This window comes from Nesoenas mayeri (assembly GCF_963082525.1).
Source record: "Nesoenas mayeri genome assembly, chromosome: 1".
NCBI lineage: Eukaryota > Metazoa > Chordata > Aves > Columbiformes > Columbidae > Nesoenas > Nesoenas mayeri.
This window is the reverse complement of record NC_137541.1, coordinates 65,239,444-65,260,944: the sequence shown is the minus strand read 5'-3', so window position 1 is coordinate 65,260,944 and position 21,501 is coordinate 65,239,444. Positions and strand designations below refer to the sequence as shown.

Below are 21,501 nucleotides of genomic sequence, written 5' to 3'. Positions count from 1 at the left end.
ACTTCTCCCATGTGAAACAGTATATGTTGACCTTAAAGAATCAAAAAATGTGGCTATAGTGCACATATTACGTCACAGGATATTTTTTTTACCTTGATTCAAGCTTCATCTTATTTCAGTTCCAGAAAACAGTTAGAAAACCACAATGCCTTTCACCCCACTTCTTGACCAGCACCCCAGTCTCACCCATGATATAGCACTGAAATTTTGGCCAGTGGGAGGTTTTTTTTCTAAGGCATGGTGGTGAAGATTATTCAGCAAAAAAATAAGTAATGGGCTGCTATCCATATCTCATTTTCCTAGTCCTGGAGTTTTCACTTAAGAAGATGGGCAACAAAGGATTTGATTGCAGAAGATATGTTTTACGTGCTATTTGAGGCACCTCAAATTTCCATACCAGAGTAATGGCTATATAGATATTGTTACAGAGATATTCTTGGCTCTGGTCCTGAATCATCAGTGAGGATTGTGGGTTTACTATTAAAAGAATAAGTGTTTCTTTAGAATCAAAACAGATTACTTCAAAGAAAGTGAAAATTACCAGAGCTCCAAGCCAGCCCGTCTTTCCCAGGATACCGATAGCAAGAAAAAAGCAGAGGTCATGGATCATGTTCTGTCACTTCACTCTATTGATATTTTTTCATGTCTCAGGCAGACATCCAAAATTGGATGCTTTTCCATAAAGCAACAGAAGCAAAGTGGAAATAATAATGCACCCATTATCGGTTGTTCCCACACCTACAATCCTGACACTACAACTGGGAATCTGATGTGCACCTTGTCCTTTCTTCCAGGCTTTGTCTCCATTTAGTCATCAGAATCTTTGTATTTCTTCATAGAAGAAATGTATTTAGAGTATCTTAAGATTATCCTAAAGTGCCTAAATAATTGCCAAACTTTGTGGTGTCACATCTTGAAAGACAAGGAATAATTTAAGGTCCTAGTTTTTCTATAATATATATGATCTAGGCAGGATCCAGGCATTCCTCAGACTGGATCTGTCAGATTTTTGATATGCTGTTAGTCCACTTAAAAAAAGCTTACTCTTCGAGTGTACAGGAAACACCTGTATAAATCCAGAGAGAAATTCCACCCACTGAAAGTCCATTGTGTAAGTCCCTTCTGCTGTCAGATGGCAAACAATTTTGTCTGTTGAAACACACCTTTTCCTCTTGAAATACATGGTTCTTTCAATTTTTTTGATACAGGATATATGCTTTCAGTTGAGATCCTGATAACAGCAAACTTCTGTGTATGGGTAGCTTCAGCTAAGCTCTAGCAATCATTGCAGTGACTGCGGGGATGAACAGAGATCACATCTTAGCAGTGTTCTTTTTTATGCTCTCGTTTCTTCTGCCTGTGAAGTGATAGAGATCTTAAGATTTCACTGGCATAAAAATTTCCAAAAGCTTGGTCACTGAGATCAGAAGGAAGCCAGGCCATACATCATCACCCTCTTCTCACCTAAACCTGTGATGTATAAGAAAAGGTGTTCTTCCATCCCAGCTATCGCTCATCTGAAAGCAGTCATGGACTTTCTCAGCGGGAAGTCAGTTTTCACCCATTGTCTCAGCAAAACTTCACGCCTTGCAAGTGCGAGCAGTGCTATTTTTTCCACCTGTAAAAAATAACAAGAGCTCTTTAAATGTGGTGTCTACCCATACAACTCTCGAAGAGAAACAGCCTCAGAACCTGGCAGTTTCTGCTCCAGAGCTGTGGAGTCAGCCTGTCTTTCACATAACTCTGCGGGCAAAAGTGCTGAGCTGAGTTAAAAGGTTGGAGCCCTGAGCTGCTTCTCCGAGGCCACCGTCTTCTTAGATCTGGCAGCAGGACTGCACATGGAGTCGCTTCTTGGTCCCATTGTATTAAAAACAAGGTGTTGAGGGTTTTCTTTTAAGAGGCAAACCAGTATTGTTCTTACTTTTGAGAACAAGGTCAAGAAGCAAGTATACATGTAGTTATTCTTACAGGTTGGAGAAGCGGTTACTAAGTAAGTATCCAGGACAGTAAGTTCTTTATCCAGTAGAACTGCAGCCAGTGCAAGCTGTCTGACTACATCCTGCATGTTTAAGTGTGCATCTCCCTGCACACTTGATTTAAACACTCAAGTACTTGATGGAACTATTTCACTCACTGTCCTCAGAAACACTGCAATATTAAATCCATCTTTTCAAGTTCACCAGGGTAATGAAATTTGTAAGTTTTCAGCATTTTAACAGGTAAAAATATCTGTACTCCAGTACTGTTAGTCCTTTTCCTTTTCAAGCCCTCAGTTTAAAAGTTCACTATGCTAAATACATATGTTCAAAACATCAATATTACATAAAAGCATTGTCCATTTGTCCTGTTCTTCTCAAATTTTCTCGTTCATGTGTTCTTTCACATGGAGCTCAATGAATACTTTTTTTGAGTATTTTTGTTTTAGCCACAATTACATATTCCTAACTAAGATTAAATTGTCTAGGAAGATGCTACATTAGTACACATAAAGACTGCTCAAGTAGTGGTAATTCCAAAAAGCGGATTTAGTGTCACTGCTACCCTCAGCAGTTTGCCAGTGTGATCCCAAGTCACCAGATTGTAATGGGTCTTTATTAAAAAAGGTCTTGACAACAAACAGAAAGATAGATTGGTATAACTAAAAGCAATCTTAATAGTTTACATTAGGCTTCTATAACTTTTCTTACATCTTTAATAAAAGACTAAGCATTAGAGCAATGCTATTATTGGCATGATAAGCAGAATAGTTTTAGCACATTGGATTATTTTTTTAAAATCATTCTCTGAAATTAGCGATATTAATATGCTTTTGTTTATAAAGTAGAACAGCTGAAAATTTGGATTATTTGGGAATTTGGAATTTTTACTATTCTTAACTGCATTTGTAACTAAATTTTTAGATGAAAAGTAATAGGAAATCTGTAGTATTTGAAGTTTGGTTTTCATCATCACTCCTGCATGATGCCATCGTTCACACAGCCACAAATGGATAGGACCTTACTGTATTCCATCTTTGCAAGGTGATGAGAGGTGGGACAAGCCACCCTTATTGGACAATAAGGCCAAAGTTTTTCTTTTATGCCCTGTCGCACATCCTGATTTAGCTGCACCAGCTACAGATGAGAATTAAGGTCAAAGGACAAAAACAGTTGTTTTCCCTAACATAGAACAATCCTTTGAGTTCATTACAGAACTGCTGATTTATGATCAGGGCTGTTGGCTTTGTCTCTTCTCTTCCCAGTATCTATAAAATGTTTCTGAACTCCATTCATAACAGTTTTTAGCTATTGGGAAAGACTATGGCAAGGTAGTGTTTCTGTATCTAGTTGTTATAGTGCTTAAGCCTCAAGATCTTGCTACAGAATGTTCCTGCTTACATCATTTCTGCAAGGCTACAAAAGGTTTGTGATGAGGGCAGGCCTGCGTTTGTCTTAATAACTCAGGATGTGCATCCAACAAGCTCATTATATTGGTTCCTCACAAGAAAAGTGAAATAATAGCTCAAGCATCCTTGAAGGCACCTATTTCAACATCTGTCATACAGCACAAAACTGTCTGTGTTGTCGTTTCCTTCTGGTGACAAGTGACAAGTGAAACTTGTCATATGCCATCTTCCCTCTAAAACAGCTGCATGCATATGCAGTTTAACCTAATATAATTTAACACAGAAGTCTTACGATTAGTACAGTCTTTGCATATGTATTCTCAAAATCTCTTCTGGAAATGTTTAGAACTTTATAAAAAATGAAAATGTTCAGCCAAAGTAATCATAAATGGTAGTTATTAAAAACTGAGAATTGGAGTGCAGAATAATAACATATTATTATATGTTTTTCTTATCCTATAAGCAATAATTTGGTATCAACACAGTCATTTGGGGGGAGGCAAGCAGATCTTGACTTCCTGCTGCACCAACAGACATATAACCATGACAAACATTACTGTTCTTACTGTTGTTACTGTTCTTCGGAGTTGCACTGCTACAGCATTTATGGTATGTTCAACTCTATGTAGAGGCTTACTCTAACTTTTGCAGAGTAATAATGTATGTATATATATATATGTATTTTTCAGACAAGAAGCCCTTCTTGCTGCCATTAGTGAAAAAGATGCCAATATTGCTCTGCTAGAGCTTTCATCCTCTAAGAAGAAGACCCAAGATGAAGTCGCTGCGCTGAAACGAGAGAAGGACCGTCTCGTGCAACAGCTCAAGCAGCAGGTGAGTAGAGGAGGTCTAGGAAAGAAACCGGTTAGTGGTTTGGTGTGAGATTATGATCTTGATTTGTGGAACTAATAATGTGTAATCCTGTAGTATGCTGGTATAGAAGGTGCATAAATAATGATTTCAAACTAGCTACTGATCATGAAGCCTGTAAAACATGTTGGGGAAAGAGGTCAGTGTTGAGGGAAATTTCTTTGTGCCACTGCCCGAGCAGTAAATGTGTGATAGAACGTGTAGGAAACTGAATGGAAAGGACGTTGATTCTTATCTTCTACAGGCACAAATAACTGCAGGTTCAGGGAAATGGAGTGATATATCTTCTGGTGTTCTGTATTTGCCTTGTCAGAGAAGAAATGTACATGGAAGAGAATTCTCCTTGCTGTAAAGCTCAAATGTGAATGTGTTGCACCACACAGTCTCTACTGTGACAGGAACACCATATGGGAATGCCAGCTACCAGAGTGGAATTTGGGAGGTCTTGTACTAATGAGTAGATTGGACCTTTCCTGTGTCTGTCCCTGTCCCATTTCCAAGACCTTTTTTGTGTTGGCATAACAATCAGAAAAAAAAAGTATGTTTCTATTCAAGCACTTAACATTGTGTTTCTGTATTGAATGCAATGTGAAAAATACATTGCAAATAAACACAGAGGAACCAAAATGGGTCCCTGGCAATAAGAGATTTAGGATATGAAAAAATCTGTGTAGATTTTTCACTTCAGGACTTCTGGTGGGTTTTTCTGAGGTATTCCCTTGCCACAGTCCCTGTAATAGCACATATGCTACTGCCAATCCAGTATCAATCTCTTCAGTGCCACTGTTCCCATCTTCATAAAGTTTTATGTGCAACATTTCATCTGTCAACCATATAGTTTCTGTTGTTCTCAAAGACAGTAAGACAAAACCACATCTGCTTTCTGATAAGGGATTTCTTTGCATCTTCCTGAGGAAACACGTGTAGGTTATTTGCCATGAATTTCTAAGATAATTATTTAAGGTTTAATTTAAGAGCAGTAATTTTGTTATACCAGCTTCAACATGAGCAAGAAGTATAGGTTACAGTCTTCTAGTATTTACTTTTGAGCAACAGTTGTAATTAGTTTCATGTTTAAACTATGCCTGAGAAATATTTATTTGACCTAATAGAGATACGACACTTTCTCCCTAAACTCTGTCCTACATCTTAAGGATGTATCACCTTTTATCCTTTTTTGTGTGCAACTTTCAACACATAGAAAGAAAAGCTCCTCAAAGTTACTAATCGTGGCACAGTAATACTCAGCACCTCTATAAGATGCAGAGGATCTGAAATCACATTTAGTTTTTTCTTTACCAGTAGTTTTGGCACTTTGGGTACTTTTTGTGCATCAATTCAAATCATAGCAACTTTGGCAGCTCCAGAAATAGGAGATGGGTCAAAAGAGAAGGCTAGGAGATTTTACAGGATCCTCATTACTGATATAGTTAAAGGGAATCTTATTTTTCCACATGCTTTGCAAATATTCTGTGTACTTGGCCCTTGTGGTCCCCTCCAGTTATTACAGGTCACCAGCCTCATATTTTCCAACAAAACAACTGTGCTGCTTCATCAATTTAAGCTTTCTCTACATGGACCCTTTTCTACATTTTGAGAACAAAGGTCCATCTGTGTTTGCCAGCTCCACAGGACTATATAGCATTTCAGGAACTTCCTAAAAGTATAGCTGTAATTCCTAAATTTACAGTAGAAATTGTGAATGAAAAATCTTTCAGACTTGCAGATGTATTGAACACAGCTGTTCAAGAAATGCAAGTGAGGCCAGTTAATCACAATCTTCTGGAAGTCTTTGAAAAACAGTTCTGGAGTTTCAGAAGTTTATTCAACCCTTCAGATTCAGAGCTAGGATCCTGACCTCAGTAATTCCTTCCTTCTGCCTTTAACATTGTTTCAGAGCTGCTGAACTCCCTGATAAGCATTTGGTGTCTCAATCCATCCCATTTCTAGGAATTGCTTAGGCTTTGTGGTGGGAGAACAGCTCTTGCAGTTGGCTGTCAGGCACGGCTGACTAAAAGATTCCCGTTTCCATGTACGTAGGATGCAAACAGAAATGCTGAGCAATAGCAGAAGGGGGTGGTTTGTGTGAAGAGTTACACAAGCTGTGGTGGGTACCTTGGGCCTGATTTCTGAATCTCACTGCAAACTGGGAAAAGCCTCTGACAGGAAGAGCAGTTTTCCGACTACGCTGCAATAGTGAGTGTGAATGGATCCAACCATGTATGATGGGATTCAGATTATGCCTTTTCATTGCTTGTGCTGGTTATCATTGAGTTGCTACAATAGCTACCACTATTATTAGACTGACTTACTGTTAATTGACCTTTCTTAGTGTAGAGAAAGGTACAATTTTCTCCCAAAACAAGAACTCATTCTACTGATGAGCCTCAATTTACTTGGACAAAAAAAAAAAAATCTGATTTATTCAGCCCTGCATTTCAGGTGGTTTCTATTTATTTAAAAAATATTGGTGAAGACACATAGATTCATCAAGGAAAGTTTGGACAGATTCGGGAGGACTCTGTGGTTATTCCTTGCTTTAACTCTCCTTTCTCCCTTCCCGACACAGTGTCACGTTCTTGGTTGTTTGCACGGTGAGAGTATTAGTGTGAGAGAAAGGGAAAGAGTCCTGCCAAAGACATTTTGGTTCTTTAATTTCTTTAAGTATGCATATTAAAGCTTGGATGAAGAGAGGCATTTCGGAAAGAGGATATGGCATCAATGTTGTTTTAATTTAGAGTTTCTAGGCTCTGAATTGCAGGAATGTGCCTCAATATAGAGACCATTTCCTAATGAGGCACTCGGCATTGACCAGGCTTTCCAGTAAATGGAGCTGCCTGTTTCATATTGGTTGTCAGTTTGTATGAGGGATTTCCTCTATCATCGAAAAGGCAGGCCAGTTGTGGGGCGAGGGTCACCAGCTAATGTGGTCCCAATTTACTTCCCCCCAGAGCACTTTGTTTCTGTGAGTAGTTCATGGAGAAGCAGTGGTTGGGAGGCTGCTTCACCAAAGGGGGCCGAGGCTGATGCAAGAAAACAGAGCTGAAGGTTGGCTAACCAAGTCCAGATGGAGCCTGATGAGCGCCAGCCAGCCTGCACTGATCATACCCATGCAGAAGCACCCGTGATGTGCATCCTGCTGGAACTGATGGAGACCCAAGGGGCTTTGGCCTGCTTTGTGGCATCACATCCACCACTCGTCTGTTAGAAAGTAGCCTGTTCACCATTTATTCCTTTCCTTGTCAAGCATGGTTATAAGGATCAGGATATATTTGTTGTAATGATCAGGATATCATAGAATCATAAAATGGTTTGGGTTGGAACGGACCTTTGAAGGCCATCTAGTCCAACCCCCTGCCATGAGCAGGGACATCTTCAACTAGATCAGGTTGCTCAGAGCCCCGTCCAGCCCGGCCTTGAATGTCTCCAGGATGGGGCATCTACCACCTCTCAACAACCTGGGCCAGGGTTTCACCGCCCTCATTGTAAAAAATTTCTTCCTCACGTCTAATCTGAATCTCCCCTGCTTTAATTTAAAACCATTACCCCTTGTCATATCACAACAGGCCTTGCTAAAAAGTTTGTCTCCATCTTTCTTTTAGGCCCCTTTTAAGTACTGAAATGCCACAATAAGGTGTTCCCTTTGTTGCAACAGGGCAAAGTGCTACTCTGCAGTTTTGAGTAGTAAAGGGGAGGCATATTGGAACAGGCTGAGGTTTACTTGTCTGTGGGCTTTGAGTCTTAACACTTGGTGTTTTCTACTAGGAGCTGTTTGCAGCAAAGACAGTCATTTTCTGTGTTCATACAGTGTCCAGCACAGTGGGGGCCCGACTTGACCAACATGCCTAGGCGCTCCTATGCTACAAATGCTAAGTAATAGTGATGAAAGTTTTAGGAGGCTCTGAACTGTATCAGTGTATTTTTTTTTTTCTGAGAACGTGGAGTATTATTCAGTTGAATTGTTTGTAAATCACTGTATTCACTCGTATTATTATATGATGTTTCATAATTCCCAATTCTTTTTAAATACACTGTAGCAGAAGTTACCAGGAACTAGCTTGATTCAGTGTTATTGATGATGGGATCTCAACATTTTCATTTTAAATGGTGTGACCCCAGGTTAGGTTAATGCTGGGTACATTTGATTATGCTGCCTTTTCCTAAATAAAAGTAATTTTCAGATCAGTTCCTTGGTCTTTTAATAGTATGTTGAGTTTTGATCGTATGCTTTAGCATGCTTGCAGAACCACCCACCATATATTTCGTAAACATAGATTTTCTTTTGTCACACAGATTGTTAATGAAAAATACTGATTAGTACTGATCTCAACACAGAGTTCTGTGTAACCCACTTGATTTATTCATCCATTTTGTTAGTGAACAGTTGATAACTACTACAGAACATAATTTCCTGAATAGTTTTGTACCAACATTTTTGTATTTTAATCACAGAAAATGTCTCTCACTTCAAAGCAGAATCAATTATACCTGTAATCTCTTCTTAAAGACTATTAGTGAAAGAGACTTGCAGTCTTGGGAAGTCTTTTCTGTGGCTCATCCATCTTTATAATGTCATTGCACATATGTAATCACCCTTACTGCAATTAAAGCTCATTACTACTTTTTCTATCTGTTATGGGCATAGAAAAAAAAATACTATTTCTTTGCACTTTTTAGCGGCCTGTTTGGTTTACACAGAGCTATCTCCTCTTGTGTTACTCTCTAAACAAGACAGTTCCAGTTTTCAGGTCTCTTGTTTTCTAGGTATCTGATCATTCCAGTTGTTCTTTCTTAGATCTTATTTGTCTTTTTCTTTCTCCAAGTGTGGACGAACTGGACAAAACTCAAAATGAGGCTTCTCCATAGCTGAATTTGTTCATGTGCATGTCATGTGAGACAGTGTCAGAAATGCTAATAGAGTTTTCCAAAACCTCACCGGTTCCCAAAAACAACCATTAGTAGGTTTCATTATAGTAGATAAACTCTTTCCTAGTATAGTATAGTCAGAGCTAGAAAATTCAAAGATATCTGATTTGGTTTTGAGTACCATCTCATCTGTTCTTTTCCTTTCCTGCCCTAAAATGTTATTCTCTGAGTATTGAAATAAATTTTGTTATTCACCTGAGTACAGATTTTAGTGAAGACTGACACAGCAAAGGCAGGACCACTTCGAGCTTCTTGGCTTTATTTTTTGATGGCTTTCACTTTTGACTGAGTAGCAGATCAACCTTTGTCTTCAGCTTCCTTTTCGTTCTAATATATATCTCTAATGTCTACGTTTTCTCCCTCCCTTAGTACTTCCATTTCATACAGTCCCTCTCCTTTCCTGCTCTTGCCATATACACTCTTGCTGTTTGCTTATACTTGGTGAAAAAAGCTCCTTTCTGTTTTAGTGAAGGGAGATAAGAAACCTCATACTATTGGAAGTATGGGTTATGTAGTCAGCTTGCTTATCATTCAAAGGGATCTTTAATATCTGTCGTTCCCTTCTACTTCTCTATCCTCATCGTGATCATTTTTCCTCTGTGGGCCAGCATGAATTTGAGTGGCTTTTACCATTCCCATAAATTGAGAGGAACTCTTTGGCGATGACTAGTAGTATTAATAGTTAGCATTTATGCAATATTCAATGTATATTTCATCTAGCCATGCAAGTCCCAAAGCTGTTTTCTCTGTGCTAGTTTGTGCTTCGTCCTGCAAAGATTTTGGCTGGCTTTCCTTATGAGGCCAAGGTACTGCAAAGATTTGTTTCTCAAGTAAATGTGGTTCACGGGATCACAAGGAAAAGGAAAGAATTTTAGATTCCAGAATAGCTTCTCACCCCAAAGATGCTATTTTTCCACTGTTACTTGTTTCACTGGAAACCTCTCACACTGACACCTGACACTCCTCTGCTGTGAACTTTTCCGAAGTGAAGTTCCACTGGTTCAAGTCATTTCTCTTTGTAACAGGAGAATGTAAAACAGGTCAAAGGAGACTGACAGGCGAGTGTTTTCTTCTTACTGCTGTGGAGCTGTACCAGCATGGCCACACTTCTGGCAGTTTTTATTACCACCCTGCCTGATGAAATAATACAGATTCTGTGAGGCATGCACTTAGTCTTTCCTTTGCCTTAGCTGTTGTGGTTTGAAACTGTGTCTGATGAGCATGATTACCCTATTAGCAGATTAATTTCTTCTTCAGGTGACATGGGTACAAGCACTGCAGATAATTACTGAATATGGTACTGTTTCAGTGACAGAACTACCATTGTTCTCTGAAAACATCTGAGAGGTCCCAGTGGTGTGATGGTGCCCACTGAAGTTTAATGAGTGGAGGTACCTCTCAAACCTCTGTCAGAAGGGGACTTAGGAAGTCTAGAAAGTATTCAAGTTGCCTAAGTGTGGTGATGTTGGCATCTTTATAGCAGAGAAAACAAAGTAAAAGTTAATGTTTGAAACAAGTGATGAGATTCAGGGCACTTGGATCCATCTTTGTTTATTGATCTCTTCACCACAGTACCCACGTAGTTGCACTAGCAAGAGTGGAAAAAGATGCAAAAGTGTGGAAAGAAAACCTATGTGATAAGAAAGTGAAGGACAGATGAGTTTGAAGAGGAGTTGCATGTCAGAGGTTCCTACATGTACTGGGCAGAACAGAAGGTACTCTGTGAATTCTGGCATTCTCCAAATGCCAGGCTAACTTGTTCAGAACAGCAGCAGACAGATAATGTACTTTGCCAGAAAATTTTCAAGGAATGATGAAACATGTTGAGAACTATTGTCACTTGTAGCAGACTTGTTGCCTAAATAGTGCAGTCGCAGACTTGTTTACACGCTGTGTGGTATATAGAGTGAGTGTAAAGTCATCTTTTTTCAGGTTCATGTACTATCACTATCTGTAGGGTCAAATGCAGCTTTACAGAATTTGAATCTACTGGCTTTGATATACAAAGATACCAAAAAATGTGGATTTTATAGTATATTCATGGCTGTACTGACAATGTGGCTGGTATACATGTGAGCAGGCAAAAGTGGGGGAAATCACTTTGTTCCTGCTCAGGAAGCTATTGGACTATAAACAGAAGAAATTTCTGGCTGAAGTGAATATATATCCACTAATTGGCTCTCATCAAGCATTGCCAGCTATCAAATTTAAGCACCGTGGCTTTTGTCAGAGACCTGTAATCCGTCCAGATTATCAATCACGCCGCTGCTGGTTTTGCCAGGCTTTGGTCCTCAGTAATTGTTTCTGTCAAGTGGGGATCCCTGCCAGGAGCAGACCCCGGCGCCCCAACAGCAGCCAAGCAGGCACAGAAAGCAAAGCTTTGTCTTGTCCTTGAACGTCGCTGCCTGAAGCGCAGCGCAAGAAGCCCTCACGGATTAAAAGAAAGCACCTTCCCCCTGCCATGTGCTCCAGACTTTTTTCCCATCACTTTTAATCATCAATTACCACAGTAACAGCACTCCATGCAGCGTCAGCAGTCTTTTCTGGGGCAACATTTCATCTTCCCGTGGTATTACTTAGACTCTCGTTCCCCTCTCTCTCCTCCTTTTACTTTTACCCTCTGCCTCTTGAATTGCTAAACAATAAAGTGAGCTCCTTGCTGTCAGTGGCCTCACGGTGCCAGAGAAAGGAACTCTCTGTTGGCCATGCCTGCTTTCTGTTTGTGGCTTCACTTCTAGGGCATCACGATGGTGGCTTTGTAGGTTTGCTTGAAGGGAAAGGTTTTTTTCCTCACTGAGAGACTGAGCTTTAAGGTTTATAAAAGTACTTTGGGACTCAGATGACAACACAGTACATGCTACCCCTTCTTTCTAGACATTCGTAACAGTTTAAAAAAAACTCTATGGACTAATATTTCCCAAGTTCAATCTCAGTTTTCAAAAATCTGTTTTAGTCTATTGGATATATTCCTCCATTTATTGATTTTATTAAGATTTTCATATTATAGTATTACAGCTTTCTTATTCACTAAAAATTTCCACAAATATATGTAAATTAATTGGATAGTTGCTGACAGCATTTACTGTGACATTTACAGTGTTATGAACTCCTGTGCTAAATTATTTAAGAAACATTGTCACTGACTAGAAGATCAGGATTGCAGGACAAGAGTTGAGACACTCCGTATCCCATATCTGTAAGCAACAACCAACCTGCCAGTGTTTGACATCAGTTAAAATTGTTAAGCCTACGGTGAGAGGACCAAGGCTTGTCAGTGGTATTATAGAGTTAAGAACACTGAGTGAGATTGTTCTCTTCAAAAGGCTGCACTAGGAAACCTAACCTTGTGCCTAAAAAATAGTAATTCCTTAGTCTGTGAATTAGTACAATGTCTATAGAGTCACTGTTAATTCACATCACAGTTGTACCATATGATGGTTTTCTATAGTTATCACGGCACAAACCACTGATCTGATAGGCACTATTTTTCAGTTAAACAAAGAGAATGTATCAGAACAGGTCTTTTTAATCCACACATCCAACAGAGCATTTATGTATTTATTTCTACGAGATTTCTGTGCTCCGAATTTTATGTTGAGAACAGTTACCCTCCCTCAGCTTCTGACAGTCTTTGTGTCAGCTGATGAGTTTGTGACATAGATGCAAAAGCTCAGAAGGAGCAGTTTAGAAGAGCTTGAGATTGCCAATAGTTGTTCATTGAAGGAACAAAATGATGGGTGCATCTTCTTTTGCTGAACTTCTACAGTTTGTGGGGTAGTTGGAAAGTATCCATACACAACTACTCCCTATTTGTTGTCCAGCAGCAGGATGTGCCTCAGGGGTAAAATATTTGAGACTTTCCGACAATCGGTTCTTGTGGCTGAGTTGGCTTGGCATCACTCTTGTGGTATTTGAATTGATGATGTTTGAAGGCTGACCAGAAAATACAGTGAGTTTATGATTACATTTCAATCTTGTCATTTGGATACATTGTTCAGGGAACTCTGACGTTTTGGTGACAGAGAGTATTCCACTTAAACATGTCAATAATCTTGATGAGATAAACCCATTAATATATTTGTTGTGAAGAAACGTGAATTTCACAACAAAATTTCAGATACTGGAAGATTTTGAATGACTTGTTTGAACTCAGTAAAAATACTTGGATTTTCCAAGATGAGTGTGTAACCATCCTGATATTTCATTTATTAGATGCAGCTTTTTCTATGTTAAATTATTCCTGTTCATTTGGGCTGTCTTACCTGATACTAGCAATTGTCTAGAAGAGACACATATCTCTTTAGCACATTTTGAATGGAAGATGAGGTAACTTGGTATATTATGCTTATCTGTTCCTACATTTATTACTATTATTCCACTGGGAACACACAACACACTGAACAGTTTCACGCTAAAGATATAAAGCAAGACGTGGTTTGTGGTTACTTCTCTTTGGATAAAAAAGCCTAATGAACTTGTGACTTTAAACACTGTCTTATATAAAAAGCAATTCACATACTGATAGTTAGTAGCAAGGTAGTGGCAGACAGCTGAAAAGCATTATACAAGCTTTAGTATTGGTTTTAATTTGTGTAAGATCTATACGTGGTGAGGTGATAGGTGATGCAAGGTGTGTTCCAAAAATATGTAAGGAGAAGGTAAAGTCAGAGATAGCAGGTGACTGAGTGGATTCATAAACTAAATATGCAGAAGGTTTCAAGTAGGTTACTGATTAGAGTTGTATGACTTAATATGTCAGTAATGTGTTCTTTACTTGAAGGAGAAATCGTGGAAAGAATTGTGCACCTAGAAATATGTAATGAAAATTAATGATCTACAAGGTACAATTTATTGCATGTTTAGGATTTTACTGTGTTATCAAGGGAGTAACATAATCAGTGGTTTTTTTGCCAGAGTAGGGAAAAATACATAGTCTGCAATAAAGAATTTTAATCCCCTCCATCTTAAAAACATTATAATGAAAAATTAAGGCTTAACTGTACAGAATGAACTTCAGCTTCGGTAAATAGTGAGCTGTTGATGAACAGTAGTCTTGGGTATTTTTAAGCTTATGCACTGAAATACCTCTCAGTCTACTGAGGTTTTTTTCTCATCCACTGTATTAAGCTCCTTAGAATTCTGAAAATAATTTCTCTTTTTGAATCAATCTGACTGAGCCTGGTCTGGTATGCCGTATCTCAGGCTAACTAATACGTAGTGCAGGGGACAATAGAAGCTTCATGTTGCAGTTAAAAATCTAAGATATATGCTGTCAATTACTACTAGTTTCTTGATACTAATCCTTCACTAATTTACATAATAATTTGTGGAAATTGATAGAATAATATATCAGGTTTCTCAAAAGGAGCCATAGATTTATGAAGTTAGGTATTAGTTATTTGATAGCTTCTATAAATGGATGGTGCTGATGGCTGCACACACCCGTCAGTTCTGTTAAATTGATGGTATTATATTCTAAAGAATCCAAATCTTAATTCACGTTTTGATGCGGAATAAATGATGCATTTTAGTTGTTAATAAGTACATTTTGTTCTCTACACCTCTCATCTAAGATGAAAAAATATTCATGACCAAAGCAAAGGTGTGTAGTCTTTCCCTAGAGGTAATGTTTTTGTCACTTGAAATTTGTGAATATGTGTAGGGAGAGGACAGAGATTTTTCTGCTGACTTGGGAAGCTGTGAGTATTCTGGCGTCAGCTGCCAATTCTGAAAGATAAAGATGAGAAAGTTGATACTGATAGAGATCATGCTGCCAGTCCCTCCTTTAAATGGGGGTTTGCAGATGATGCTGTCAAATACAAGGTAGTGATTTTGACAAATCATCTTTGGGGCTGTTGTGTTCTGCTCTGTCTGAGTGTACCTGTATGGAACACAAAATAAAGGAACAGTTTCTGTCTCTTCTTTGACTTTAAATGTGGTGCCAGAGGATTGAGTCTTTTCCACACCAAGAAATACTTATAGAGATTGGTCCAAGATCATGCATAAAGACAAAATAAGTTTAAAACTCAGTTATCAAAAGTTTGCTGCCTGATTTTACTTGACGTAATCGAGCATTTCTGTATGAGATCAATGAAGCAATCAGCATCAAGCACCCTCGATTTCAAATACGAGTAAATTTATTTGTGCAATAACATGTTGCACAATTTTAGATAGTAAATAGTATAGGTGAATATTAGTGTCTTAAATTCCATACAGCTTTAGTCTCCAAATATATATTAAAAACTGATGGCAGTACAGGTGCCTGTGGAAAGCAATGGTCTTTGAAAATATCTTGAATACAGCCCTGGTTAAGGGGTAGCTGTTTTATTAGGGGTATTGTTCCCTTTGAGCACAACTTTACAGTCACAGAACTTAGTCTTTTGTCCTCTTCTTTCTGTTTACCACCAATTCCTCTCTGTCTTAGTGTGAATGCAAATATTTCCTGTAGTTGAGTAAACAAAAAATAAATTGAACCCTCACAGCTGACTCCAGCCAAGTTCTTCTCAGGATCTGAACAATCTAGGTACCTCTTGTTTTTACAGTAGATCTTTATTTGGGGGGGAAACATGACTTTTTTTAAACATTCAACTTCACTGTTGTACCAGACTTAATCCTTTTAAAAGTTTATGAAATTACTCTGTTCACTTTTTTCACATCAACCTGAAATTTAACTACAATTTCTGATACCAAGCCAGTGTATACTCCATCTCCAAAACACTGGTAGATGTATCCTTGGCTTAACCTCTTTTATTACAGCTAGCAACCCAAACTTCTGCCAACTGCTGACATTGATGGTGTTGGAAAAATAATAAAAGCAATATAGTGATCCTTAAGAACACACACATGCCTAAGTTCTTTAAAACTTGGAAGACCATACAGGTTTATTTGCTCTGTGGAAGTAATAAGTAAAATACCTTCTCATTCAAGGGGTTTTTTTCTTCTTTTAAGGGGAAATATATTTATTTATACACACGGATCTTTGTTTTGTGCACCATAGAGAGATGGGCAAGGTATCCATATGTTCTTCTGGACTGGAAAAAGAAGGATCCACAGATTGGATGGGGAGGATCCACAGGCTGGGAAGTGCAGACTAAGATTGGTTCCTTATTGTCCATCTCTATCCTTTGCATCACTATCAGATGATGAAAAGATTTCTAGATATATCTCTTCTCTTCCCCCCTTTCATGATTACCAAAACCAGCTAGTACTTCTCCATTGTCAGCAAGCAACCTTTTTTATGATACACAGAGGTCTTAACAAAATACAAAGGCTTCCTTGTTTCCTCCTAGGTCTTCTAGTTGCAAATAAATCAGCTGAGGTTGCCCTGTCCTCCTCTTCATTCATCTCTACTTCTTCCTCTGCTTTGTCTGCTCTTTAACATGCAGCATCCCCTATCTAAGTTAAATGATTTCGCAGTAAAAGGATTAGGATTATTAAGGAAAAAACACTGACGGTATAACAGACTGTTTTTTCATCTTGTTCCACAAACCTTTTTATTTTGGGGAGATGTAATTTTCTAAGCTTTACAGTGTGCTTTATGGTGACCATTGGGTGGGCCTCTACTCCCATGTAATGGCATAATATAATGGAAAACACAGAAGGACAACAAATTAGGAATAGAACAGGCAATGATGGGAACACTGTCTGAAATGCAGACACCTTACAGTCATTCATCTGGCCAGACCTGGCACATCTCTACGAATTGTGTGCCATGAATTTTGTAGAGAGGAAGACAACTTGTTTCCTTAGTAAGAACAATTTTGGCATTAATACAGTAGAAAACCTGAATGATTTTTCAGTCTTTCCAGCTAGTGCTGTTATCTAAGCTTTGATGCAGACTAAATAAGAAAAATCAACCTCTGCAGAAAGAAAAAAAAGAAAAGTATTGGTTTATTGTGATTCCCCTTGCTTGTGTAAGAGCGGGGCAGATGGACAGGAATCATCTGTCCAGCTCTGTGCTGCACATGTGTTGGGCTGGAATCCGGCCTCCATGGACCAAACACAGGGACAGTGTGGATGGACAGGAATCCTGTGTCTGCAGACCACACGCACAGACGGTGTGGACAGACAGGAATGTGATGTCTGTATGCTTGTATGAGCCTTAGGAGGCAGAGCTCTTCTGCGTCGGTGTCAACCCCAATAATCGGCTTTACAGAGAAAATTCTTAGCTTTAATTTCGATTGGGGTAGCAAAGCTCTGTTGGTTGTCAAAGGAAATGCCCTTTTAACTCTTCCCTCCAGCAGTTACCATGGAGGATTTTGCGTAGATTCAAAGATGAAAGCGAGGCAGAAAAAGAATAATATTGGTTTTCTTTTTCTTCTATACACAACAGCTTCTAAAACTAATTTCAGAACAAGCATAAATAGTCTTGATGTTTCGGTGTGGTTTTTTTAAGAAGTTGCTATCAACACTGTTTATATCATGTAGACACAGACACATTCATGTATACACCCAGAGCTGGGTTCTGGGCAGTTACAGACAGTCTGTGTTGAGATGATACTGAGCAGCTCACATCACTTTAGCATCTAGGAATTTGTATCTGTACATAACTATTTTTTTTGCCAAGAACGGCATGTATAGATGGGGGTTGCTATTCACAATTCTTTGAGGCTGCAAACAAATGCAGTCGAAGCGGTGAGTCATATAAAAATAAAAATATATAAGCCTCGAAGAGGTAAAAACACTGATATTAGATTATCTTTTGAGGTCCTTCTGTGATTCTGTGATTCTGTGATATATACCTTACAAAAATAAAAATACCTTGATAAAGGAATACTTCTACTATAGTTATTGTAAAGACACCATCATAGTAGACAAAGATTTGAAAACTTCCAAATGATATCAACTAGGAAAGGAGTATGTAGATTTAAGTGAGCAGATGGCCTACTATGTTTTTTTCAAAGAAGGGGATCATGATGAGGTTTTAAGATTTTACAGTAGGATGCATATTGTGTGTAAACTGTTAGATGAGAATTTGCCGATCAGTTTTTATAGATATTGCTGGACTGAGAAGTTTTCTGATTTCAGAGTAGGAGAAAAACTGTGAAACAAAAGCAGAGTGACTAAGGCAGTTGCATTATACAAGCAGCTTTGTTAAACTGAGGAAAAGTGGGTTTACTTGGAGAAGGAGAACCAAACAGAAAGAATAACAGAGGAAAGAGAGATAAAGTGAAGTAGAAGAGAGAAAGATGAGCATGGTGTGGAGTGAAACTGAAGTGAAAAGGGAACTATGTCAGTCAACTATGTCAAACAAAGCATTTTCTGTTTTTGATAGAAATACTTGCTTGTTCTATGGGATACTGTGTAGGTAGTTTAGAAGGCTTGCTTTCAGATGTTTCTAAATTTTGTAAGATTAACCTTATTGCTGGTGCTTAACATTGGCTCTTAAATTGCACAAGTTTAAAGTAATCACAGGATTCTTAAACTGTTGGAATGCATTTCCAGCTTTAGCATAACCTGAGACATCTTCTACATTTTGGTTCATAAAACACATATATCACCAACCTATCGAAGTTTTTATGAGTGTTTATGCTCCAAAATACATTTCAGCTTGTTTTTATGATTGCATTTTTGTCTTTGTTTTTCTCTTGATCAATGAAACATAAGATGAAATCTTTAGCTTGGACCCACAAACATACCACAAGAGGGGAAGAATGAGCAAGGGGAGAAGTACAGTCAGGATTTTTCAACAGTTTGAGTAATGAGGACCATGAAAAAAAATGGTATTTCCTTTCACACTCTTATAGAGGTAGCATTTTACTTTTTTGTTCAAGTGAGTTGTCCTTGGTGGTATGTATCAAAGTAGGTTAAAGAGACTGAATAAACTGTATATATTAAACATTCGGCAGACACATGAACTAAACATGAGACGCTTGCTGCTGTTCGCTGGAGAATTTGTAGCAATTCAGCCTCCCAGAATCTTCTAGAAAGGCACGGAGTGTGGTATCAGAAAACTGTGAAATGTTTAATGAAAGGATATGTTGAGACACTACATCCAGAGTCTTACAACTTGAACAAAACATGCTAGTTTGGACCGGCTTTCATCCTAAAGTCCTCCAAAGAGGAGTTTAAATGACAGATCTATCCATCTGCTTAGCTGAGCTGTAGTTCCTACTGAGTAACTTTTCAATTTATTGACCATTTTCAACCAAATTTGACAGAGGGAAAGAAGTCTCAAAGATCATGTAACTTATAGGAGCTTAATTAACATCCACAGCTGGGTAGAGGAGGAAAAAGCCCCAAGTAGTGCTCCCACACAGGGAAGTGAGGAAGAATTGAGCCGTGATATATTTTGTTTGGCTGTAGCACATGCATATGGCTGGCCATTCAGAACAAACATACTTTCACACTGGTCCCAGCTGACTCTTGCCTGGAGACAGTATGGGGGAGGCAGACTGGAGAGAGAGATTATTATAGGGTTGAAGGCCATGCTTAGAAGATGTAGGATACAAACCCAAAGCACGCAGATTTCATTAGCCAGCATGAAATGGGTAATAAAGTGGACTCTTATGCTCTTCAAGGGTAGCCATGCTGTCTGCAAAAGAAATCAATTCTTAACCGATGAAAGAAGTAATGAAGACGGCACAATAGATGGAGAATGGATGTAGCAGCATGATCTAGCAAAAACCAGTTACTGTTAAGCTAATTTAAGTAAATGAGGCTTTTTGCTTTCAGGGCATGTGGCAGCAAAGGATACGGATCTTACATTCTCTGGCAGATAATTCTGCAGTAGGGCCCTTCTCTGCTGTGGCGTGGAACCAACATCAGACTTGCCCTAGCAAATTGCACTACAGGGCAGGGTTGTAATCCAAAAAATATTTACCTGCTTACTTTCAACCTAAAGTATAGAAGTTTTATGTGCTCATGACTGGAAGGTGAATGTAACCATTTCTTTGATTTCATCTTAAGAATTAGAACAGCAGCTCATTTTGCTTGCTATTGCCATCTTCAGATCAATTTCAGTAGATAATTTCTTTGGTTTTGTGTAGCGTGAGGGATCCAGGATTCTTTGAGGATGTTGTCACAGGATACCATTTGTCCTTTTGATCCTGCCTGGAAGTTTTTTTGATGCATAAGCCACCCAGTTGGTATATATTAGGCTTAATTTACAATATGGTGGTAAATGTTCACAGACTGCAGCCCTTGCTCAGACATCTTTGAGATGGAGGAAAATACACCTTAGTGAGCTTTCCACTGAAGACCCTGGCATGCAGTGGAAAGATGCCAAAGAATTAACGTACTTGGTTTGCTCCTGACTAGTTAACCATGAGAGAAGGAGAGAATTTATTATATTTTGTTCTTAGTTTCCTTTTAAACCTGGGACTGGGCAGATTCCAGCTCTTGTGAACAAAACAAATAATTGAGGAAGGCAGTTCCATTAACAGTGATCAGTCAACCTTAAACACAGCCTGAGTTATCTCTAAAGAGAGTACAAGAGAGCTAAAGGAACACATATTGTAGTGTTCCCGTGGTATAACACAATAAGGAATCCCAAACACAAGATCTGACTTGGATTGTCTTTTGTGTCACTGGTTTTCTTTATATAGGAATCAGAGCAATAGATTTCAATAAGCTTTGGCATCCGGTAAACCCTTAGTTACTTGTTAATCTCCTAAGGAATAAAGCTCCAAGAGGTGCATTCCTGTACAGGCAAAATTTCAGTTCCAAGTTTATTTTTTAAATCCATGTACTTATATCTACATGTGTCAAGCCTCCGAGAGAACTTCGTATCTAAATTATCTGCCTCCTTTAATTTAGTTCTTAGGGTTTTGAGTACGAATTCTCCAGAATGAAGTTTCTCTGTAATTATCGCATGTGGGGAGATGAATAGAAAAATGCAATTGTTAAGCACAGAAATTAACCAGACTGATAAAGTCTTTCACTTTATAGTGTAACATGGTTGTAGCATTGCCAACAGTGGATGCAGAAGGCTCTATCTCAGGTAGAATCTGGGTTAAATCCTGCAGGCTTTGACAAACCCCAGCAGCTGCGCGCTGCACGTGCTCTTTGTTTGGCTCACAAAAACACAGGCTCAGGATGTACAGAACTGAGTTAACGGGAATGGTTTTCCTTTGTGTGCAGCTGAACATTGTGTTTGTTTGCTGCTAACAGAGGAGTCACAGTTGCTAATCTTAAACATAGCCAAAGGGAAAACCAAACCTAGTTTGATGGTGCATCTTTTAAATCTTACAAACAAAAATGACAACTCAGCATGTGCCATCTTTTTTACAAATTTGAAAAATGTTCCCCAGATCATTAAATATCATGAATGGGAAGTGAACAGAGAATAAAATATTTGACACTATCTTTCAGAGACCCCG

General features: G+C 38.6%; 1 protein-coding gene across 1 annotated transcript in view; it reads left to right on the top strand.

Annotated features, from left to right (window-relative positions):
* Nucleotides 1-21,501, top strand: part of ERC1 (ELKS/RAB6-interacting/CAST family member 1) — a gene marked incomplete at its 3' end in the record, with an annotated part of 287,360 nt that overhangs the window by 230,207 nt on the left and 35,652 nt on the right. Inside the window, exon 16 of the mRNA XM_080356661.1 lies at nucleotides 4,075-4,219. Within this exon, the coding sequence (XP_080212787.1) occupies nucleotides 4,075-4,219 (145 nt within the window). The remainder of the gene's footprint in view (nucleotides 1-4,074; nucleotides 4,220-21,501) is intronic.